General features: G+C 38.6%; 1 protein-coding gene across 1 annotated transcript in view; it reads left to right on the plus strand.

The window, feature by feature from the left end:
• Positions 1-19,305, plus strand: part of LOC122797630 (neural-cadherin-like) — a 796,015-nt gene that overhangs the window by 551,357 nt on the left and 225,353 nt on the right. The window contains exon 22 of the mRNA XM_044066174.1: positions 1,811-2,088. Coding sequence (XP_043922109.1) covers positions 1,811-2,088 — 278 coding nt within the window. The remainder of the gene's footprint in view (positions 1-1,810; positions 2,089-19,305) is intronic.

Genomic DNA, 19,305 nt, shown 5'->3' on the forward strand with positions numbered 1-19,305 from the left:
GACGTCTACCTGACTTGCATGTTGGCCATTCTTGTATGTGATCTTGGGAGGGTCTCTCTTGCTGTCTCCTGGATACACGGAATCTCCAGCCTCCTCCTTACCGTCAGGTCATTAACATCCAGGCATCATCCTGTGCCATCCAGTGGACCTACACTGAGTGTAGCAATTTTTAGTTCATGTTTGGCAGGTTGATTGGTTTTACATCCAGCTTTCACCCAACAGAGCTATCCCAGGTAACCGAGGCTGGGCAGTGGACACCAGCCATCCAGTAGCTTATTGATTCAGCACTGCTGGGCTTTATGACAGGCACACACTGGGCAATAGGGGCATATACACCCCTTCTATCATTAGCATGGTCCCTGGTGTAGGTCGGAGAAGGCCAGGTCCTCATCCCACTTATCACTGCCAATATCCATGCCCATTTCAGGTGACATTAGTCAACATGACTGTATCATCTGGAGCCAGTTTTTCCAACACTGAGTGACTAGTCCTGACACAGAGCATAGTCTGTGATCTATGTTCTCCTATATTGAAGATACTGCACATCACAGATGATGCCCAAAGCTGTTGGTCTGTACAGCTCTGTCCCCTACAGGCACCATTTACAGTCTGTACTGCTGCCCACAATTCCATTCTTGAGTGAGTTTGAGGTGGAAACACAACATGTTTTTAGGAGGTAGGAGGAACTCCATAGAGACACAGGAAAAACATACAAATTCTATATAGCCATTAGACAGAAATCAGGATCAAACCTTGTACCTTGTGCATGTGAAGTGAAGACCTTAAGTATTATGACAACTGGTCTCTTTTTTTCCAACCAACCCATGAATAGAGGCAGCTCTGTTTGTTTTTGATTCTTGATCCCCAAACTACCTAGGTACTTCTATTGATAACCTTGACTCAAGTCGATCATCATGTTTCTGCCATAGTGAGTAAATCCTTCTATCTGGGCCCAGTTACTTTCCAAGGGAATATCTTCAAGTTCGAAAGATGCCATCTTTTATCAGACCCATCACTGAATACAATACCCCCTTTGGTATCTACAAATCCATGTACATTGCTCAAATGGAAAGGCCCCAAAGAATTAAAAAACAATAAAGCTAAAGGTCTTGAATCCTCAACTACCCCGATAGATTAGCATGATTCTCCTTACAGTCAGTAGCCTACAGGTTGCTGAGTGGTGACCAGTGTCTCACTTTTCAAGCCAAGAAAGACCTTTTACTTCTTAGCAAAACCAGTGGCTCTACAAACACCTAATTCTATATGAATAACCAAGATTCGCTAAATATGTGGGTTACTAACTCAACGTATTCCTTGTCTATGGAATAAGTTACCACTACAGGTCAAACAAAGTGCTATTTTGGCTACTTTTAAGGCTAGTCTTAATGAATGAATAGGAAGAAATAGATTTTCACTAGGGTTATCATGCATATCTCTGCTCAGTTTGGGAAGGGAGCACTATTAAGTGGATGAAAAGAGTGGTTCAAAACTTTTAAGTTTGTCTTCTGAATTTGTATATGGCTAGGCATCTTATGGTCTCTATGATCACTTCAAAGGTTTATAATTTCCTTTAGATAGTAGGTGCATGTGTATGTGTCTGTCTGTCTGTCCATGGTGTTTTAGCTTTTTAGATGACAAGTTCTTGACACATAACTTTCCGCCTCTTCAAAGTGACTTTGGAATGCTGAAAATATTATTATATGTTGCTCAAGAGCCACTGTTCTGAGAGCTCCTCAGTGGTGCAGCAAGTCCTTACATCATACATCACTGTGAAATCGTATCTTACTTGTGTCCTGTTCTTTCCTTGTAGATTGAAGCCATCTTGGGTGTTAACATCACACAGATCAGTATTGATGATTGTATGAACGTGGACTGTCGGCACACAGCAGGATGTTGGAGCAGCACCAGTTTTGATCATGTTCCAACAATAATAACTGCTGGAAGTGTTTCCATGGTTTCTTTAACAGCATCAACCAACACACAATGCTACTGCAGAGCTCGAGAGGACCAGCATCTTCCCTGCAGCTCCTACTCTACCAACCCATGTTTGAATGGGGGCACCTGCATTGATTCTGACTATGGCTACAGGTACTGCAACACATCACTTCTTGTGCATGTAAGTGTGTTAAGAATTCCAGATGGTCTGTATAGGAACAAAATGCCATAAGCATATCTAGCCACTAGGGGTGCTGTTCTACATATGTACACATTGGAAACCGTAGTATTAACCAGCTGGTTACATAGCTTTAACTGAAAAGATATCTGCCAGGGTAGATTAGGAAAAAACAGCAAGTGGTAGTAGAACTTTGCTTCACTACAGCTAGCTTTTCTTCTGCTTCGACTTTAGCTATTGTGTACCATGAATATAAACACTGGGCAGTTAGGTAATAGGACATGTAGATTATATTATATGCACTGTTTTACAGAAGAAGGTTAAAGAAGCATCTAGAAATCTCAGCAATAAAGTCAGTGTATGAAGCCTGTTCCTAAACGCATTAAACAGGCTAGCTCCTGTCAGAAAGAAGAGTCAAAACTAACTACTCTTCCTGGCATTTTAACTATACCAAATCCCTTATGCAAAAAAGGGATAAAGCCTGGGCATGCTACTTAACACAAAAGACATACAATAAGCTACAACACTTTAGAGCACTACATAACATAGTAAAGAAACAAGTGAACTTAGATAAAAAAACAATTTTACGCTAAACCACAAGATCAGCATAAATCCAACCCAAAAACGTTCTGGCATACAGTCAAAAAAAATTTACATCCAGGTAATGTCATCCTCTCTACCCACCACTGACAACACCTCTTCAGATAAAGCATCTCATTTTAAATCTTACTTCAATAGCATAGCCTCTGTTACTAATAACTTCCTAGCATCACCTTCTATAGGTTCATTAGCTCATAGGTGTTTACTAGGCTAACGAACACAAGGGCCTTTTTAAGCCTAACCATGCATCCCAAATTTCTGACAAGTTCTTATACCCTTGATAAGTGTAAGCATGGGCCTGGGAGATGAACTATTTACACATTACCTTTGTCCATTAGAGACATAGGTACCAAACCAGGGATGAATTTCTAGTCTCCCATCCAATTGTCCAAGTTGTACTTGAATTGGGTTAGAGAGGAACTCTGCTTCACATGGATGGAGAGCCTGTTCCATAGACAAGGTAGTCTCTGGGATGCATACCTATCTCTTCAGCAGGTCCTATTTATATCACAGGCAAGGTTTAAGTCTTTAGAATGGGTAGTTCTGGTGCTGTTTGCTTTGTGGATATGCAGGAGGTCCATCAGAGTGACATCTGACAATGCCCTGTATGCCAGGCATAGATCTCCCCTCAAAAGCCTGTAGGAGACAGAATACAAAGATAGGGCCTTGAAGCAGTCTGCCTAGGGCACTTTACTTACTCCCTGTATTCTTTTAGTGAGGAACCTCTGTGGATGTTCCATTTGTTGGATATGCCTGGTTAGGTACATACCAAAGGGTGCATTGTACACAATGATAGGTCGGATGAATGCCAAATACAGTGGAACAATGACTTCCTTGGACTTAGATGCCATACCTTTGTTTATAAGGTGCACAATATAGATTGAACTGTAGACATGTGATGGTCAAAGACTAGATTACTATCTATGTGTGTCCCTAAGTCCCTGATTACTGGGTCAGCTCTAAGAGCTGTGTTGTCAATATAATAGTTACCAGGGATGGATGATTTCCCAAAGGATACTGTTATGCATTTCTTGGCATTTAGTTTTACTCCATGGCTCTGATACCAGTTGTTTGTCTGTGTCAGCCCCTCCTGGAGAACATTTGTGTCAATGTGAGATTCAATGACAGCTCCTAATTTGCAATCTGAAAATTTAGTCAGACAGAGACCACTAACATTGGCCTTGACTTCTGAGAAGTAAATGCCAAAAAGGAGCCATCCAAGAACTGATCCCTGAGAGACTCCACTTGTGACTGGCCTCTTTATACAGGTGGACTCCCCAGTTCTAACTTCTGTTTGTAAGCCAATTGGCTATCCACTGGGTGGCATACAGGTTTGTACCTAACCTCTTTAGTTTGTCAACAATGCTTAGGTTGGGTATTGTGTCAAATGCCTTGGCCAGGTCAAGGTAGGCAGTGTGAACGATTTTGCCCTCGTCCATTGCTTTGGTGACCTTCTCAAAGAAGTCCACTAGGTTGAGTATGCATGAGAACTCTTTCCACGGCTTTACATATAAGACTGGTGAGACTTATGAGTCTGTAGTTTCCCGGGTCTGTAGATGGCCCACCTTTGTGCAGAGGGATGACTGTTGCCTTTCTCCATTCATGAGGCATGAAGCCTGTTTAGAAGCTACAGTTAAAAAGTAATTACAGAGGCCGTGATAGGTCATGTTTCATGCTATTTAGAAGGCATCCTCTGATATTGTCTGGGCCCATTGATGCAGTGTTCTTGGTCTTAGAGAGAGCATTAAGGACCTGTTCCCTAGTGATACTAGCGGGAGTTATGTTTGATGATATTTCCTGAGGGAAGGTTGAGGGGGAGAGGTGGGTAAAGTTGGAGCTGAATTCATCAGCCAGGAGGTTTGCTATATATTCCGGCTCAATATAGGTGGCTCCATTTGCAATGAGGTCTGCACACAATTGTGTATTACCTTTGAGGTTGCGGACATAGCTAAAGAATGCTTTGTGGTTGTCCTTGGCCTGGGAGGCCAAACTTACCTCAAATTTGGCTTTGTTAAACTTTATTTGTCCTCTGAGTTTTGTTTAGTTTGATGAAACTGCTTTATCCTGCTGGGTGCTGCACCTCCAAATTTTTGTCATGATTTTCTTCCTCCTGTTATACAGCCAATTGATGTTGTGATTCCACCAGAGTGGCTTGTCTTTTGAGTTAGTTCTGTACTTCTTCCTGGTGGGTACAGCTGCCTCTATGCAGCTATTGACATGCTTGTACAGGGTTTCTGTGAGCAGTTCTGCATAGGCAGCAGTTTTCTCAGGGTTTATGTGGGCCTGAAATTTTGTCAGGTTCTCACATAATAGCAGGAAGTTAACCTTAGAATAGTTCCTGAATATTCCAGGTTTAGCTGGGCGTCCAGGTTTTATTTTTACTTCAAAGGAGACCATTTTTGTGGTCTGACATTAGCAGGGAAGGCATTACAGTAGAGGGTGTGCAGCATTCTCCCATACTAGTGAGGACCAGATCCAGTATGGTTGCATCCCTGGTTGGTGTATTGACTATTTGGTCCAGGGAGTTTGTGTTTACAAAATCCAGGAATCTCTGTGCATGTATGTTTTGTGCGATATAGAATTCACAGTTAATAGTGGGGTAAAGTCACCCATGACTATGGTATTGGGTTGGATGGTTAGTGTTTCTATTAAGTTTAAATACAAGGTATGGGTTTCCTGGGTCATACAGGGGGACGTATAGCTTGCAAGGAAATAGTATTGAATTTTACCTATGGTGATTTGAACATGGAGCATCTCAAGCGCATTGTCCTGTTTGACCAGCCTTGAAGTATATTTATTTTTGATGTAAATAGAGACACCTCTGCCTTTAGTCCCTGCCTTTGAAGTAGCTGGCCTAAATGTGTGGAAGGCATTATAACCTTGCACTGTTGGTGTGCTGTCCACGGCTTTAAACCATGTTTCAGTGACCGTACAGATGTCAGCATTCTCTAGGGTAAAGGGAGCTACTAGGGAGTGGAGCTTTTTGTTTAGACTCCTAGCATTGAGCAGTAAGACCTTTAGGTTTTCTTGGTTTTGATTTGCTATGTTGGAAGTACTTTCAGTTTGGCATTGCCTAAAAAAGGCACTATGGGGAAGACAATGTTTTAGCTAATATTCAAAAGCCTAGAGGAGAGAGTCAGAACCCATCAGACGGGAACTGAAAGTTCTACTGCTGAAACCTACACTAAGGCACTGTACGAGCACATTCACTCATGCATGAATCATGCCATCCCAAATAGAACCAAGATGCTCTCCTCCAAAAAAAGGAAGCCAATCTGGTGGTCCCCTGCCATAAACAAACTTTACAACAAAAGGAAGAAGCTGTTGCAGAAAAGAGGAAAATCCCAGGATGCAAAAAACTCCCTTACCAGTCTCAGTAAGAAACTGAGATCAGTCATAAAATCCTCCAAAGCTAGTTATGAAAATAAAATTGCCAAAGATTCCAAAGACAACCACAAGGTATTCTATAACTATGTCAAGAATCTAAATGGCAATGCTCAGATCTGCTCTGAGCTAAAACAGAATGTCATTAAATATACTGATCCCAAGGATATTGCCAATATCCTGGCAGATCAATTCAGTGCCAACTTCACCCCCCTCTCACTCCCTAAATGGCCCATCTCAATACCAGAAGATTGCCAAATTCCGGTAATAATAGTCACACAGGTAAAAAACGCATTCTCCAAAGCTAAGAATACAACATTCATGGGACCAGATGACATCCCGGGCTGTGTACTACATGAATTACAATATGAACTGGCACCTCACCTAAGTGTCATGCTTAATCATAGCCTCACCTCAGATTTCGTGCCCACTGAGTGGTACAGAGCTACAGTTATCCCTCTCCACAAGGGGGGATCCACCTTGGATCCCGGAAACTACCGTCCCATCAGTCTGACGAGCCTTATCTGCAAGGCCATGGAGCGTATTATCATGGAACATAAACAAAGACAATGGCAGCCTTCAAACACTGGACCTCACCCAGTTTGGGTTCATGAAGGGCCGATCTTGTCTCCTGAACCTGATTGACTTCTTCGAGTCAGTCTCCAGAGCCATGGACAAGGGTAAGGTTGTCCACACAGTCTATTTAGACCTCGCCAAGGCCTTTGACACCATCCCCCACTCTGGAATCATAGATAAACTTACTAAGCTGGGCATTAATCCCTACGTCACCCAATGGGTTGCTAACTGGCTTACTGACAGAACTCACACTGTAAAAGTAGCCAACTCCAAATCCAGCTCCAGATAAGTGACAAGTAGAGCACCTCAGGGTTCAAACCTGGAACCGCTCTTGTTTGGCATCTACTTCTCTGAAGTACAGGCCAACACTAAGGGACTCTGGCTAACAAAGTTTGCAGATGATTGCAAACTGGGAGCCATTATTGAATCCCCAAATGATGTGGATACTCTACAAAAGGGCCTTACAGAAACAGATGCTTGGTGCCAGAGCCATGGGCTCAAGCTCAATGCCAAGAAATGTATAATTATCCCCTTTGGGAAAAACATGTACCCGTGAATTACCACATAGGTGACAGTGCACTAAACACCGAAAGTGTGATAAGAGACTTAGGGACACAGGTGGACAGTGGTCTCACCTTCGATAACCACATCGCCACAACAGTCAGGAAATCCTTCTATGTGGCACACCTCATCACCAAGGGCTTTTCATCCAGAAAAAAGGAGGTTATTGTCCCATTGTACTCATCCCTCATTAAACCCATTATAGAATACAACGCCCCATTTGGTATGTACCTCTCAAGACATCTGCAACAACTGGAAAGACCGCAAAAAATACCTCACTAAAAGAATCACAGGCCTAAAGCAGATACCCTACCTTGGCCACCTTAAAAAAACTCCAGCTATACTCTGTCACATATCGTCTACTCAGAGGCGATCTCTGCTTAACATACAAGGCCATGTCAAACCCAGAGCTGTTGGACATGCTACACTTAAAGAAATCCCAATCCCTCAGAGCCACACGCTCCAGGGATCTAAACCTTGTCATCACAATGAACAAAACATGCTGGAGGGATAGGTGCCTGACCCAGAGATTCCCCAGACTCTGGAATGGACTGCCCATACATGTCAAGCAGAGTGCCTCTTTGGCCCTCTTCAAAAGTAACCTTGACGATTGGATGGGAGAAAGGAAATTCACCCCAGGGATCACTTCAGTCACCCTGCTAGACAGGAGTCCAGGGAAGTAAATAGTGTGGGAAGAAATAGCCAGGGAATTGTTATGGCTAGGTTGTATAGGCCCTAGGGCTGATAGCCTAGTACCACCCTATGAACCTATGACCCTAAGAGGTGCCCACCATCCCTGGCAAAGCAGCATGTTCTGTTAACCATCTCCTTCCATGCTGACAAATATTGTACCCCCTTAGAATGACACCAGAAACTAAGCCAATTATTAAAGTCAATCATCTTTTGCTCATATTGTGGCATCATCCTTGGAGAAGGTAAAATGCTGCTCAATTCTAGGCTTATACCAGCTTGAGACACATATTCCAAGAGTTCCATGATGTCTCTCTTCATATAGTCTAGGGAGGTACGTTTCAGGTCACTTACTCCCACGTGGACTATGACTGAGCCATACTGGTATTTGTGGTCCAATGACCTGAGTGCATGCGTAACGTGGTAGATCCTAGCCCCTGATAAGCAAGTGATTGTAACCTTCTCCTTACTCAGCCTGGTGAGAGGGACATCAGTGCGTATCACAATGGAGTCTCCAGTGACTAGAATGTTGGATTGTGTGGTGATTGCCTTATGGGCTTAGAAGTACAGGCTCCATGCAATATGTTCTATGTGCTGATATGGCTGTTGTTTTGTACTCTCATCCTCCTTCTAGCAGCCTGTCTTCATTCTCTCTACAACCAGTACCCAATTCCTTTATAAGTCTCTGCTGAGCAAACTCAAACCTTGTTCTCCTTTGCTGATAATCTTCCTAACGATTATCTATGAATGGCAGTTGACTCGATAGCTTTCCCATTTTCCATACTCATTAATCAGTCTATCAAGGAAGCCTATGTCCCCCACTGTGGAAAAAGATCATCACCCTTCCTCTCTACAAAGGTGGCACCTCTACAGAACTATCCAGTTATAGGCCTATTGTTGTTCTTTCTCCTGTATCCAAAATTCTACAGACATATATCCACAAATAATTCCTTCAATACCTACCCAACAGCAGTCTTCTTTCTCCCATCCAACACAGATTCAGACTGTTACACAGTACTACCAGTGATCTACTATCCTTCACCAACACAGTAAATAAAGCTCATGATACAGGAAATTTTGTCTCATCTCTATTTCTACATCTTTCCTTCAGTATACCTTAACATTGAATTATTATTTCATACCACTCATACTCTACCCTTTCTCTTTTAAAAATGCCTGAGTTAATCTCTGTAAATATTGTGTTCTAATATTTTTGCTTATTATTGTGGTTATATAGTCTGTTCTAACATTATTGTTTTTTTTTTATTTTTTTATTTTTATCTCTTTTTTCTTCATGTATACAAATTGTACTTCTGGAGCTTTCCTCCCCGGGCCTCTGTTGAAAATGGGTACATGTACAGTTGGACTTTTCTGGTAAACAAATGTCAAATAAAATTAAAGAAATACACTACAGGAAATAGGATCCTGCTTGTTGCAGATGAGTGTGCCTTCCCAGTTATTACTTCCATGTGTAACCAGCAAAGAATTCATAAGCTTGCAGATCTGCATCAAGTGTGCACAGGATATATCACCACTGCTTCATTCTTAAAATAACTGGCAATACATCTCTGTAGTTTAGCTGGATAAAGCCCTGATGTTTGCCTCAGCCAGTCCACATTTGATTAGTTGCTTGGGTGCTGGAGAAGCAAGCATTGGAGAGCTGAGACTTGAATAGCAGGTGCCAGCTCATTCACCTCATGAGGAAGGAGACAAGGCTGGTTATTGAATGGACTGTCACTTCCATGGTAGCCCATGTGGTACAAATTGGGGACCGAAAGTGTAGAAACAATACTCATGCACCACTATGCAAGCACATTACAGATGCATATATATCTAAAAAAGTCCCCCAAAATGAAGGCAGCACTCCTGGTGTTTGTCTACTGACCCCCCCCAAAATAAATGAGTGGACAAGGGGTTCTTATGTTGATGGGCAACAAATGGGTCAGTAGGCTAGCCAAGGGGGAGATTTAAAAATCATATGAAGCTACACCTCTAAAAAAAAAATTAATAAAAATAACAAACTTTATAGATACCATCACCAGCAAACTTGTTATGAGCATGACACAATTATATTCCTCTGTGTTCTCTACAAAGTTCCACATCTTTATGTGGAAGAAATCTGCATGTGTGCAGACAACATAACTAGGTAAAATGTTCACAATAGCCATAATCTGGGGCTAACTTCTCAAAGTGATTTCTGATGGTTCACTGCAACAAGCAAATAGTCACAGAGAAAAAAATCTGCTGCATGTTACCTGTTTGTTTTAACCTACTTTTGCTCCCAAAACAGCCCAGTGAGCCCTCAGCCATGTTGCGTTCATCCTCTGTAGTCTGCACGACGGCTTGCTCTAACACTGTCCACTCTAGTTATGCAGAGTAAGAGGTAAGGTGACGAGGAATATGCTACTTTAATTGCTTTCTTTGGGCTTAAAGTTCATGTCTAGTACTGATGGAAAACTAGCTGTTAAAGTGTTTCTCACCCAGTATAAAAATGTAATAGAACAATCCAGATTACCTCTGTACATACCTCACTACTACTGTGATATAAACATAACCCTGCTTTTTGATCGCAGATCTTGCCTTGCTCATCAAAGATTTACTGATTTCCTATATAAAGTGTGACTTCTTTACTGGTACAGTATTATTAAATAACCGAAGTAAGCCAATTCAAATTTTCATTATCACAGACTCTGTGGGTCTAGTATATAAAAACCTTTTACTGTGAAATATAAGGAACTGCTCCCCATTCTGACACTCTGCTATGAATTTTAAAAGCTAGTGTTATGATTGTTAATGCTGAAAGGTTGAGAGGGTATGTCTCTGATTTTAATACTCAAGGTAATATGATTTAATAACTCCAAGCATGTCTGAGGGAATTTTCATGGACAAAGGCTAGAGACATGGTTTGTATTTCAGGACTGACATTTAATTTGTCTGAATCCCTCCCATTGAATGACCCCCAAGAATGTGGCTCTCACTTTTGTATGATGGTATAAGAGGCTAAGAGTCCCTCTGGTCACTCCACAGAAGAATTTGTGTACTCTGGCTAGAGTTTATTATACAGAAGGTTAATAAGGAGGTATCTGAGCACAGACTTATTTAGCATAGAGACTGAAGAAGAAGCAGTTATTGAGTTTAAAAGTTGCAGAAATACTGGGACCATTGTTCAATCACAAGGCAGATGAGAAACATTAGCACTTGTCCTCAGTGAAGGTTGAGGCAGTTTTGAGTCTGAGAATTTTACAATAGTCTTACTCAAAGCTATGCTGGCTAAAATTCCATCCAAACAATCATGTCTTCTAATGAGATTTGAGAATTTTTTACTTTTTTTGCTAAAGAATCATGTTCTATTTCTACAGTAGAAATCCAGTAAAATCTGTAAAATAGGAGACAAAAAGATTAAAAAAAATGATTTCTTAGTTCAGACCTTCCAATAAGGAAGTTTCATTTTTTTGGCAACCAAGCATGAATATAGAACAAAAAACTTTGCCTTCTAAGGCCTTGAAGAATATGTGAGACTATATGAAATCAAGGAGGTGAGGGATAAGTCCAAAGTATAAGCCAAAGTAGGTGCTAAGGTGATCCCGTGATACAGAACATAGGTCCAAAGGACGCTGGACAACATGGAGAAAAAAAAAACAGAGATGGTTGTTTGTGCAAGATGAGTTTTTCATCTTCAGCACAGGATGCAGAAAGACAGAAAGTTGCTTTTATAACAGGAAAAGTCTGTGGAGGAACTGAATTGTCATGGTTCTATTTGGTTGTTTCTCATGTTCAACACCTCATCTGATGGTGTAACATTTTACAGGTGATGTGCATAACATGTCTTATTCATCTAACCTGATAATGAAACATTTTGCAGGTACTCTGTATGCAGCATGAAAGTGCTAATGAGCATTCCAACTTTCTTTATGGTACTCAGTTTTAATGAGTTACTAAAGTAAGGAAGCTTTATTGATGTTGAATGATGGGAGGGGTGAGAATGGAAGAAAAGTAAGGCAGACTGTAAGAGATGGGCAAACATATTTTGCTTGGTAAACTGCCTTATAGCATTAATATTGGGTGCCATGATTTGAAAATGATTCAATCCTGGGCACATTGCAGGTGCTGAAAAAGTACTCTTGTCTAATATCAAATACTAAATCAATACTAATTTTATAAACTTTAATTATGTTGTGACTTAGGAATAGGGTTTATTCCTGTTATGGTAATTTGGAGAAATTAAACCAAGATAAGCTGCAGAGTGAAAAGGACATATAGGAGTTATGAAATATTATATCTGCCTGGGTAACAGGTAAGAGTAAATCTAAAACAGTTTCTAGTTCAGCTCTCAGTAAAGGAAGGATAAGCCAGACCTAAAACAGTGTACCGTAAAGGTGTTTAAAGAAGTAAAACATATCTGTTATGCAGCAGAAAGTTATGCAGAAGGACAATGTCAGAAGTTCATAAGTTAAGGAGAGTGTTCAGGTCCTGGTACCATCTAGGAGCACTCACTCTGAATCTATGGGGTTGCAAACATTGCACTTAACCCAATAATCTAGATTTTTGAATGTATATGAGGTTGCTGCCTCTCACATTGCTATAGGTCATTTGGTCTAGAGCATTGCTATTCATAGAGTGGTAAAATTATTCTCTGTATTTGTCCTGAAGCTTCCTATATTAATTTTGTATTACCATGCCTGTGAGACTTAGATGGATTAAATATCTCCAGATTCAGTGAAGCTCTTAAAGATTAATTATACGTAGCTCTATATGATAAATTAAAGTTCCTCCAAAATACCTATAATGGATTGAAAAGAGATTTAATTTTTCACAATTTTCCATATAGGAAAACTTCCTGACTTAAATAATTTTCTTAATACCTTTCCACTAGATGTTTAAAAAAACTTTGTTTTGCACAGTCAAAACCCACAGGTTAATGAAAAGTTTACTTCAAATCAAGTGAAAAGACTTATATGGATCTAAGAGCCTTATTGCAAAATCATTTTAAGGATATACCTATTGAGATATCAGAGAAACAGATAGGAGTCTTATACTAGAAAGCATTCTGAACCAGTGACTGAGTATATTACTGAGCTAAGAACATTAGCCCAAGAAAATTTCACATATAGTTCTACATGGAAACAGTGATGGACTTAAAACATGATGGAAAAGCCAAGGACGCAAGGTTATATATTTAAGTAAGCATGGTACAAATATAAAGGCGATAGTAGACAGGAATGAGTCATGTAGACCAAAGAGCTAAAAGATGATCCATCATAGATGAGTTTATTTTTAGTCTAAGTAACTTGGCAGTTTTTCTTACAACATTATTTGTTTGTTTGTTTGATTGTTTGTCTATTTGTTAACACAGTAGGTGTGGTCAACTGAAGACCAATTTATAGTCATGCCCTGGGCCCAAGTAATAAAAAGAAATAAGAACTGAAACAAGGATTGTCAATAATATAATACAAGAAATTAGAACTGAAACAATGATTGTCAATAATATAATAAAAGAAATAAGATCTGACAATGTCATATACAGATATAACAAGAGGAAGCTGAACATGCAGCAAACAAATTGTATAGATAACAATACAGTGAGTTCATATGAGTTTTATAGATTCCTGGGTGAGGTGTAAACAGAGTAAATACTAGGTGGAAGAAAGAAACAGGAAGGGCAAATTTATGTCAAACTGGCAATAATAAAAAAACTCATCCTATAAAACCACACACTAGAGGATTTCCCAGGAATGAGATAGGAAACTACTAACAATTATCTATATTACACAAAACTTTGTACATACTTAGTTAAGCATTTGGCAGTATTGAATAAACAAGAATTCAGATAAACATAGTAGGTAACAAACAACAGGGCAAATAAAACTGGAGAGCTACTTAGTCGATTCACTAACTGCGAAGACTAGAAAAGAAATTGCAAAATTAGAATTAAAACAATTGTCCTTAAAAGTATTTGTTAGAAAGTCATGCAGCATTAAATTTGCTAAATGTATTTATGCTTCTAATATGAAAGAAAAGTTGATGCCAGAATGTTAGAACTGCTTTACAAAATTCCTTCATTTTCACTACAGACTAGAAGATTGATCTTGTGAGAAGTAATGTGCCCATTTCTGAATACGTTTTTCTGCCAACTTTTAACCTGACAGCAAGTGAAGGAGAGTATTCTAGGCACAGGCATTTAAAGAAAGACTCCACGCTCTCCTACAGTTTAGCTCAACCCTAAGTGTTCTTTCCTACCTACAGTATGGATCAAGTATTATTTAAGAATGCCTTCCAAGATGACTGATTATTGAGTAACAGCTTAATTTCAGCGTTCACAGTGTGAAAACAGAAACTCAGAAGTGATAGCCAGTAAACTTGTATTTTGGATACATTTCAGTAACTGGCTAGTAAGTGCACTGCCTGGATGCCAACAAAAAAAGAAATTCAGAGAACCTGAAAGAAAATCAATCACAAAGTTGAGGAAAACACACTAACTAGGAAGAATTCTGCAGCTGTTCAGCAAAAAGCACTACAAGCTCCAGTTTTGGTGCAAGACATGACTTCCAGCAACCTAGAGGAAAAATAAGTCAAATGTACTCCAAGCTGATTAAAATAAACAACACATTGATGAGTATTATCAACTCAAATTACAAAAGCCTGCAAACATGGAAAACACTTTAAACAGATATTCAGATGAGGTGATAAAACTGCAAAAATCAGAAGTCAAAAATGAAGAAAGGGCTAGCTATGAGACTGCTCAAGAAGAGATGTTTAAAAAAATAATAGAATTAGAGCATAGAGCATGTAGAGAAACCCTGAGATTTTCCACTGTATCAGAGAAGCTGGAAAGAACAGACTATTAATTTTATGAAGGCACAAATAAACAACTGGACTGGTATTCCAAAGCAAGAGTTGTTAATTGAAAGGGCACATCATGTGTATGCTCCAAACCTGACCATGAGAAAACAACCTAGAACTTTAATAGTAAAGATGCAATCCTACCAGCTGAAACCAATGTATCTTCAGAATATTCTTTCCAGAAAGGACAAAATCATTTTCTGATGCAGAACATGCTGTGGAGAAAATACAAGTAACAGGATATTCTGCTTCATTTCCAATGTTTCAACATAAAAACCCTGAGAGACAGAAAAAAGCACAAGAGTTGATTAGAAGAACTGACAGTACATTGGAAAGGAAGTAGGGACTGGATTTCGGAGATGGAGATAAACAGGAATAAAACCTGCAACTCAAAAATTGACCAATAAATGTGGGATTACAAAGCATTATTAATTATATTTTGTAAGTAAAACAAAGTTCTTAACAGTAATATTTTTATAATACATGGTATAATCTGCATGCTATAAAGTAAAGTTTTCTTGATTATTTTCAAGTGTAGTGGGGGTATTAAAGTAAACAGGTGCCCCTGTTTTTCCTTCTTTTCTCTTCCTCCTTGTTCAGTTTTAAGAAATGTAGGCAATGTAATGTAAAAAAAAAGAAGAGTAGTCTGGTCAAAAGAGTATGATGCAAGAAAAACTGATGTGCTTTTTCTCTTTTTGGATATAGGAAAGACTAGATTAAGGCCCTTGCCTTGATCTAGTAATAAGTTTTAAGAGAAAGCAAATAAATAAAAAGAACATTGAATATAGTAAAGTTTTCCTCTAGCAAATAAATAAATAAATAAATGCTTGTAGAAGCAACTTTGTATCTGGTTCACATGCCTCTGTGGAGGCAATCTGATAAAGAACAATAAAACAGGCTAGGAGATAATGTTTTTTGAAAGTGTTCAAGTGTTTCCCAACTGTGGGAGAGCAATAAAAATAAGACAAAACCAGACAGCACTCACTAGAAGCACAGGCTGTACCATGTGTCTTAACATGGTTAGCCTTCTTTTTAGGTTTATCCAAATCTGTAAGTGTAGCTGTCAATTTGGGACAACTGTTCCTATTAGGAGAGTAAAACTTCAGTATTTGAAGATGTACATAGTTTTGTTCATTAGTGTTAAGTTAATTAGTTAAGGTTTTAGAGGTGTACTGGGGATGTATTTGTATTTTTTGTTTGAGGGCTTTCAATAAAACAAAACAACAAGTTTTGTAAATTGTGACATGGGCTGAAATGGATATCACAAGAAACAACTGTGTAAAACATCAACATGCCAAACAGTGTGTGTAGGTAACACAAAAGCTGGAACTAGATACTTAAAAAGGTTGGAAATAATAATTTTTTAACATAAGGGTACTTTCTATATTATCTTTAAATGTTAATGGTCTCACAGAAAAAAGAAAGAGTAGTGAACTATATTTAAAATGTAGAGTGCAAATGTCTGTGTTACAGGAAACACATTTGGAAAGTACATGTGAACTTGATAAAAGTTTATTCAGAGGAATACCTGTGAAAAAGGAAAAGAGAAGTACTTATAATTGCAAGAGGAGCTCCAATAGTGATAGAAGAGGATAAAAAAGATAATAATGGTACATTTGTAGTACTAAGGGGCTACTGGAAAGGGAGGCGGATTATTCTGGCATGTATTTATATTCCACCTAAAACTGCTATAATCAAGATAAGGAAATTTTGGGAAACGTAATCAGTTTTCAGCAGGGAATATTACTTATAGGTGGGAACTAGAATTTGATTTGCAGTATTGAAGATGTCTCTGGGGGGCCCAGAAGAGAAAATATAACAAAGGAGGGTAGATTTTTGAAGAAATTTATAAAAATATTTGACAAGGAAGATCTGTATTCAAGAGTAGGAGTTTGGAGTGAATTTACATATTATTCCCCATGATACAAAAACTGGGCTAAGCTAAACAGAACTTACATTTCACAAGAACATGAGCATTTAATTGATAATTTTGATACTCATCCAATAACTATTTCAGATCACACACCAATAATAACTAAAATAAAAAACACAGGGTAATAAAATAAAAATGAGACACTGGTGCTTTCCAACCTGTGTGTTGAAAAGAGAGGAATTTAAGGAATGGGAAATGGAAATTATTCTGCAGTTATTAGAGCAGATAGAAATTTCTACAGATTATATAGGTAGGGAGTGGGATAAAATTAAAATTGAGTTTAAAAATAGGGTGGAAATGAGATAGAGATATGGTTAAGAAGTAAAAAAATTATTTAAAGGGACTGACAGATGTTAAAGTATTACAGAATAAGTGGGATATCTCACAGAACAAGAAGAGGAGCATTTACAGAATGCTAAGCAGAAAATAAAGGAATACCTCAATAATATGCATGAGTTTAGAAAGATTGCTGTTAAGCAACTAGTTTGATAATAATGCCAGATCTCAAAAACTTTCAGTGCAACAACTCAGGCAACAGAAAGAAGAAAGGATTGTCGTCACACTTAGGAAGCCTATAACAAGGAAGATAACAAGAGATCCTGTAGAGAGTACTACAAATATTTCGTAAACTTAATGAAAGTCTGTCTAAAGCAGAGAAATATGGAGATCAAGAAATAGTACAAATGGAAATGCTTATGGAAGAATTAAATATGCCAAGGTTAGAGGTAGATGAGGCTCAATTACCAACAGTTAGGACAGGAGGAGCTGAGATAAAAATGGTGATGTATAACCAATCCACAGGAAAGTCCCCAGGAATAGATGGCATTCCTGTGGAAGTTTAAAGCTAGGAGAGAAAAAAAACTGATAAAAATTTGGAAGGTTTTGCTTAATGGTATTTTAAGGGGAACAGGTGAAGCACCAACATCCTGGAAGAAAGCATTGGTGGTTGTAATACATGAAGAGGGTTAAGATCCATCAGATCCAGCTTCATACAGGCCCATTTCAATCCTAATCATGATTATAAATTATTTCTGTCTATAATGGCTAAAAGAATGGCAAAGGTGATGCCAAAATTGATAAATAATTGTATTTTTTTCTCAAAAAGATGGTTTTGTGGAGGGAAGGCAAACATTTAACAACATTAACAGAACACTGATGATCTAGTGGGATGCTAAATGTAAGAAAATACCATATTGGTGGATCCTGATGCAGAGAAAGCATTTGACAGAGTAAGCTGGGAGTTTATGCACAGGGCAGTAGAAGCATTTGCATTCTCTGATAAAATTATAAGGTTAATTAGGAGGATGTAAGAGGGTTCGGAGGAGAAAATTGAAGTGGGTAGGTTCCAGAGGAACCAGTCAGAGGTATCCTCTTTCCCCTTTGTTATTTTCAGTATATTTAGAACTATTGACAAAGAAAATAAAAGACACAGAAATTCAGGGATGTAACTGATATGGTAGTATAGAAAAGCTACCTCTATTTGCAGATGATGTTATTTTATACCTGATAAAAACTAGAAAAGAACATTTCAGTGTTGTGAAACATTTTAAGGAAGTTTCAAATCTTTTCAGCATACAAAATTAATGAAGCTAAAACAAAGGCAATAGCTGTAAAATTGTACCCACACACAAATTGATTCAGCAGTGTCCATATTTATGGTGATATGATAAAATGATGTATTTAGGAGTATGGATTAAAAAGGATTCTGGTGTGACAGCTAAGGATATGTGGGAAAAGCTAATACAAAAACTGAGAAATTGGAAGCTCTTTTATATGGATATGGATAGTAAGATACAAACAGTTAAACTGTTTTTGTCCCTTTACTTTTATACACAGGTCAGGCATATTTTTATCAACCAGAGGAGAAGTTGTGGAAAACAATTAATAAAGAGCTGAAAGATTTAATCTGTGAGGGGAATTTGGCAAGAGTCAAGTGGGATAAGCTGATTCTTCCAATTGAACAAGGTAGTTTGGGATTACCTGATTTGAAGGAGTATTTCAGTGTTACACAGTTAAGGCTCCTATACATAGCACAAGCAGAAACCTAGAATTCAAAGTAGAAAGGGGTGATGATGAAATGGGGGGGGGGCTCAAGAAACAAGGAGAGACTGGGATTTTGTAGCAGATCCATAAGGAGAATAACAATAACCATACAGAATATTATATTCATAAAGTAACACAGTATTCTAAGAACTAAGCCAACATGGGAATGGAGAAAGGAGACTCTGCCAGTAGGGATGACTGCAATTAGGAATACAGACACTAGGCAAGAGGGGGCTGGAATTTATTGAAGAAAACTGGCAAACCAAGGAATGGTGAAAAAATAATTACAGAGGGAAAGGTAACAGAATGTGAAGAGGCCAAGAATTTATTTGGACTGTAGGCTAGAGACTGCTTTCCCTATCATTGATTGCTAGAGTATAGGCAAAGAGAAAGAAATAATAGGGGATCCTAAATGGAAGACCAGCACTGGTAGAGTTTTTAGTAGACTGTAGAACAGAAGCTGCTGTTAAAAAAGGAATAATTAGTACAGCATACAAAATATTGTATGGTAACTATAAGAATTAATCAGAGATTCGGAAGAGAGACTGGATAAACAATTTACAGA

The sequence above is a fragment of the Protopterus annectens genome, chromosome 3.part1 (assembly GCF_019279795.1).
Source record: "Protopterus annectens isolate FY-2018-M chromosome 3.part1, PAN1.0, whole genome shotgun sequence".
Lineage (NCBI taxonomy): Eukaryota > Metazoa > Chordata > Ceratodontiformes > Protopteridae > Protopterus > Protopterus annectens.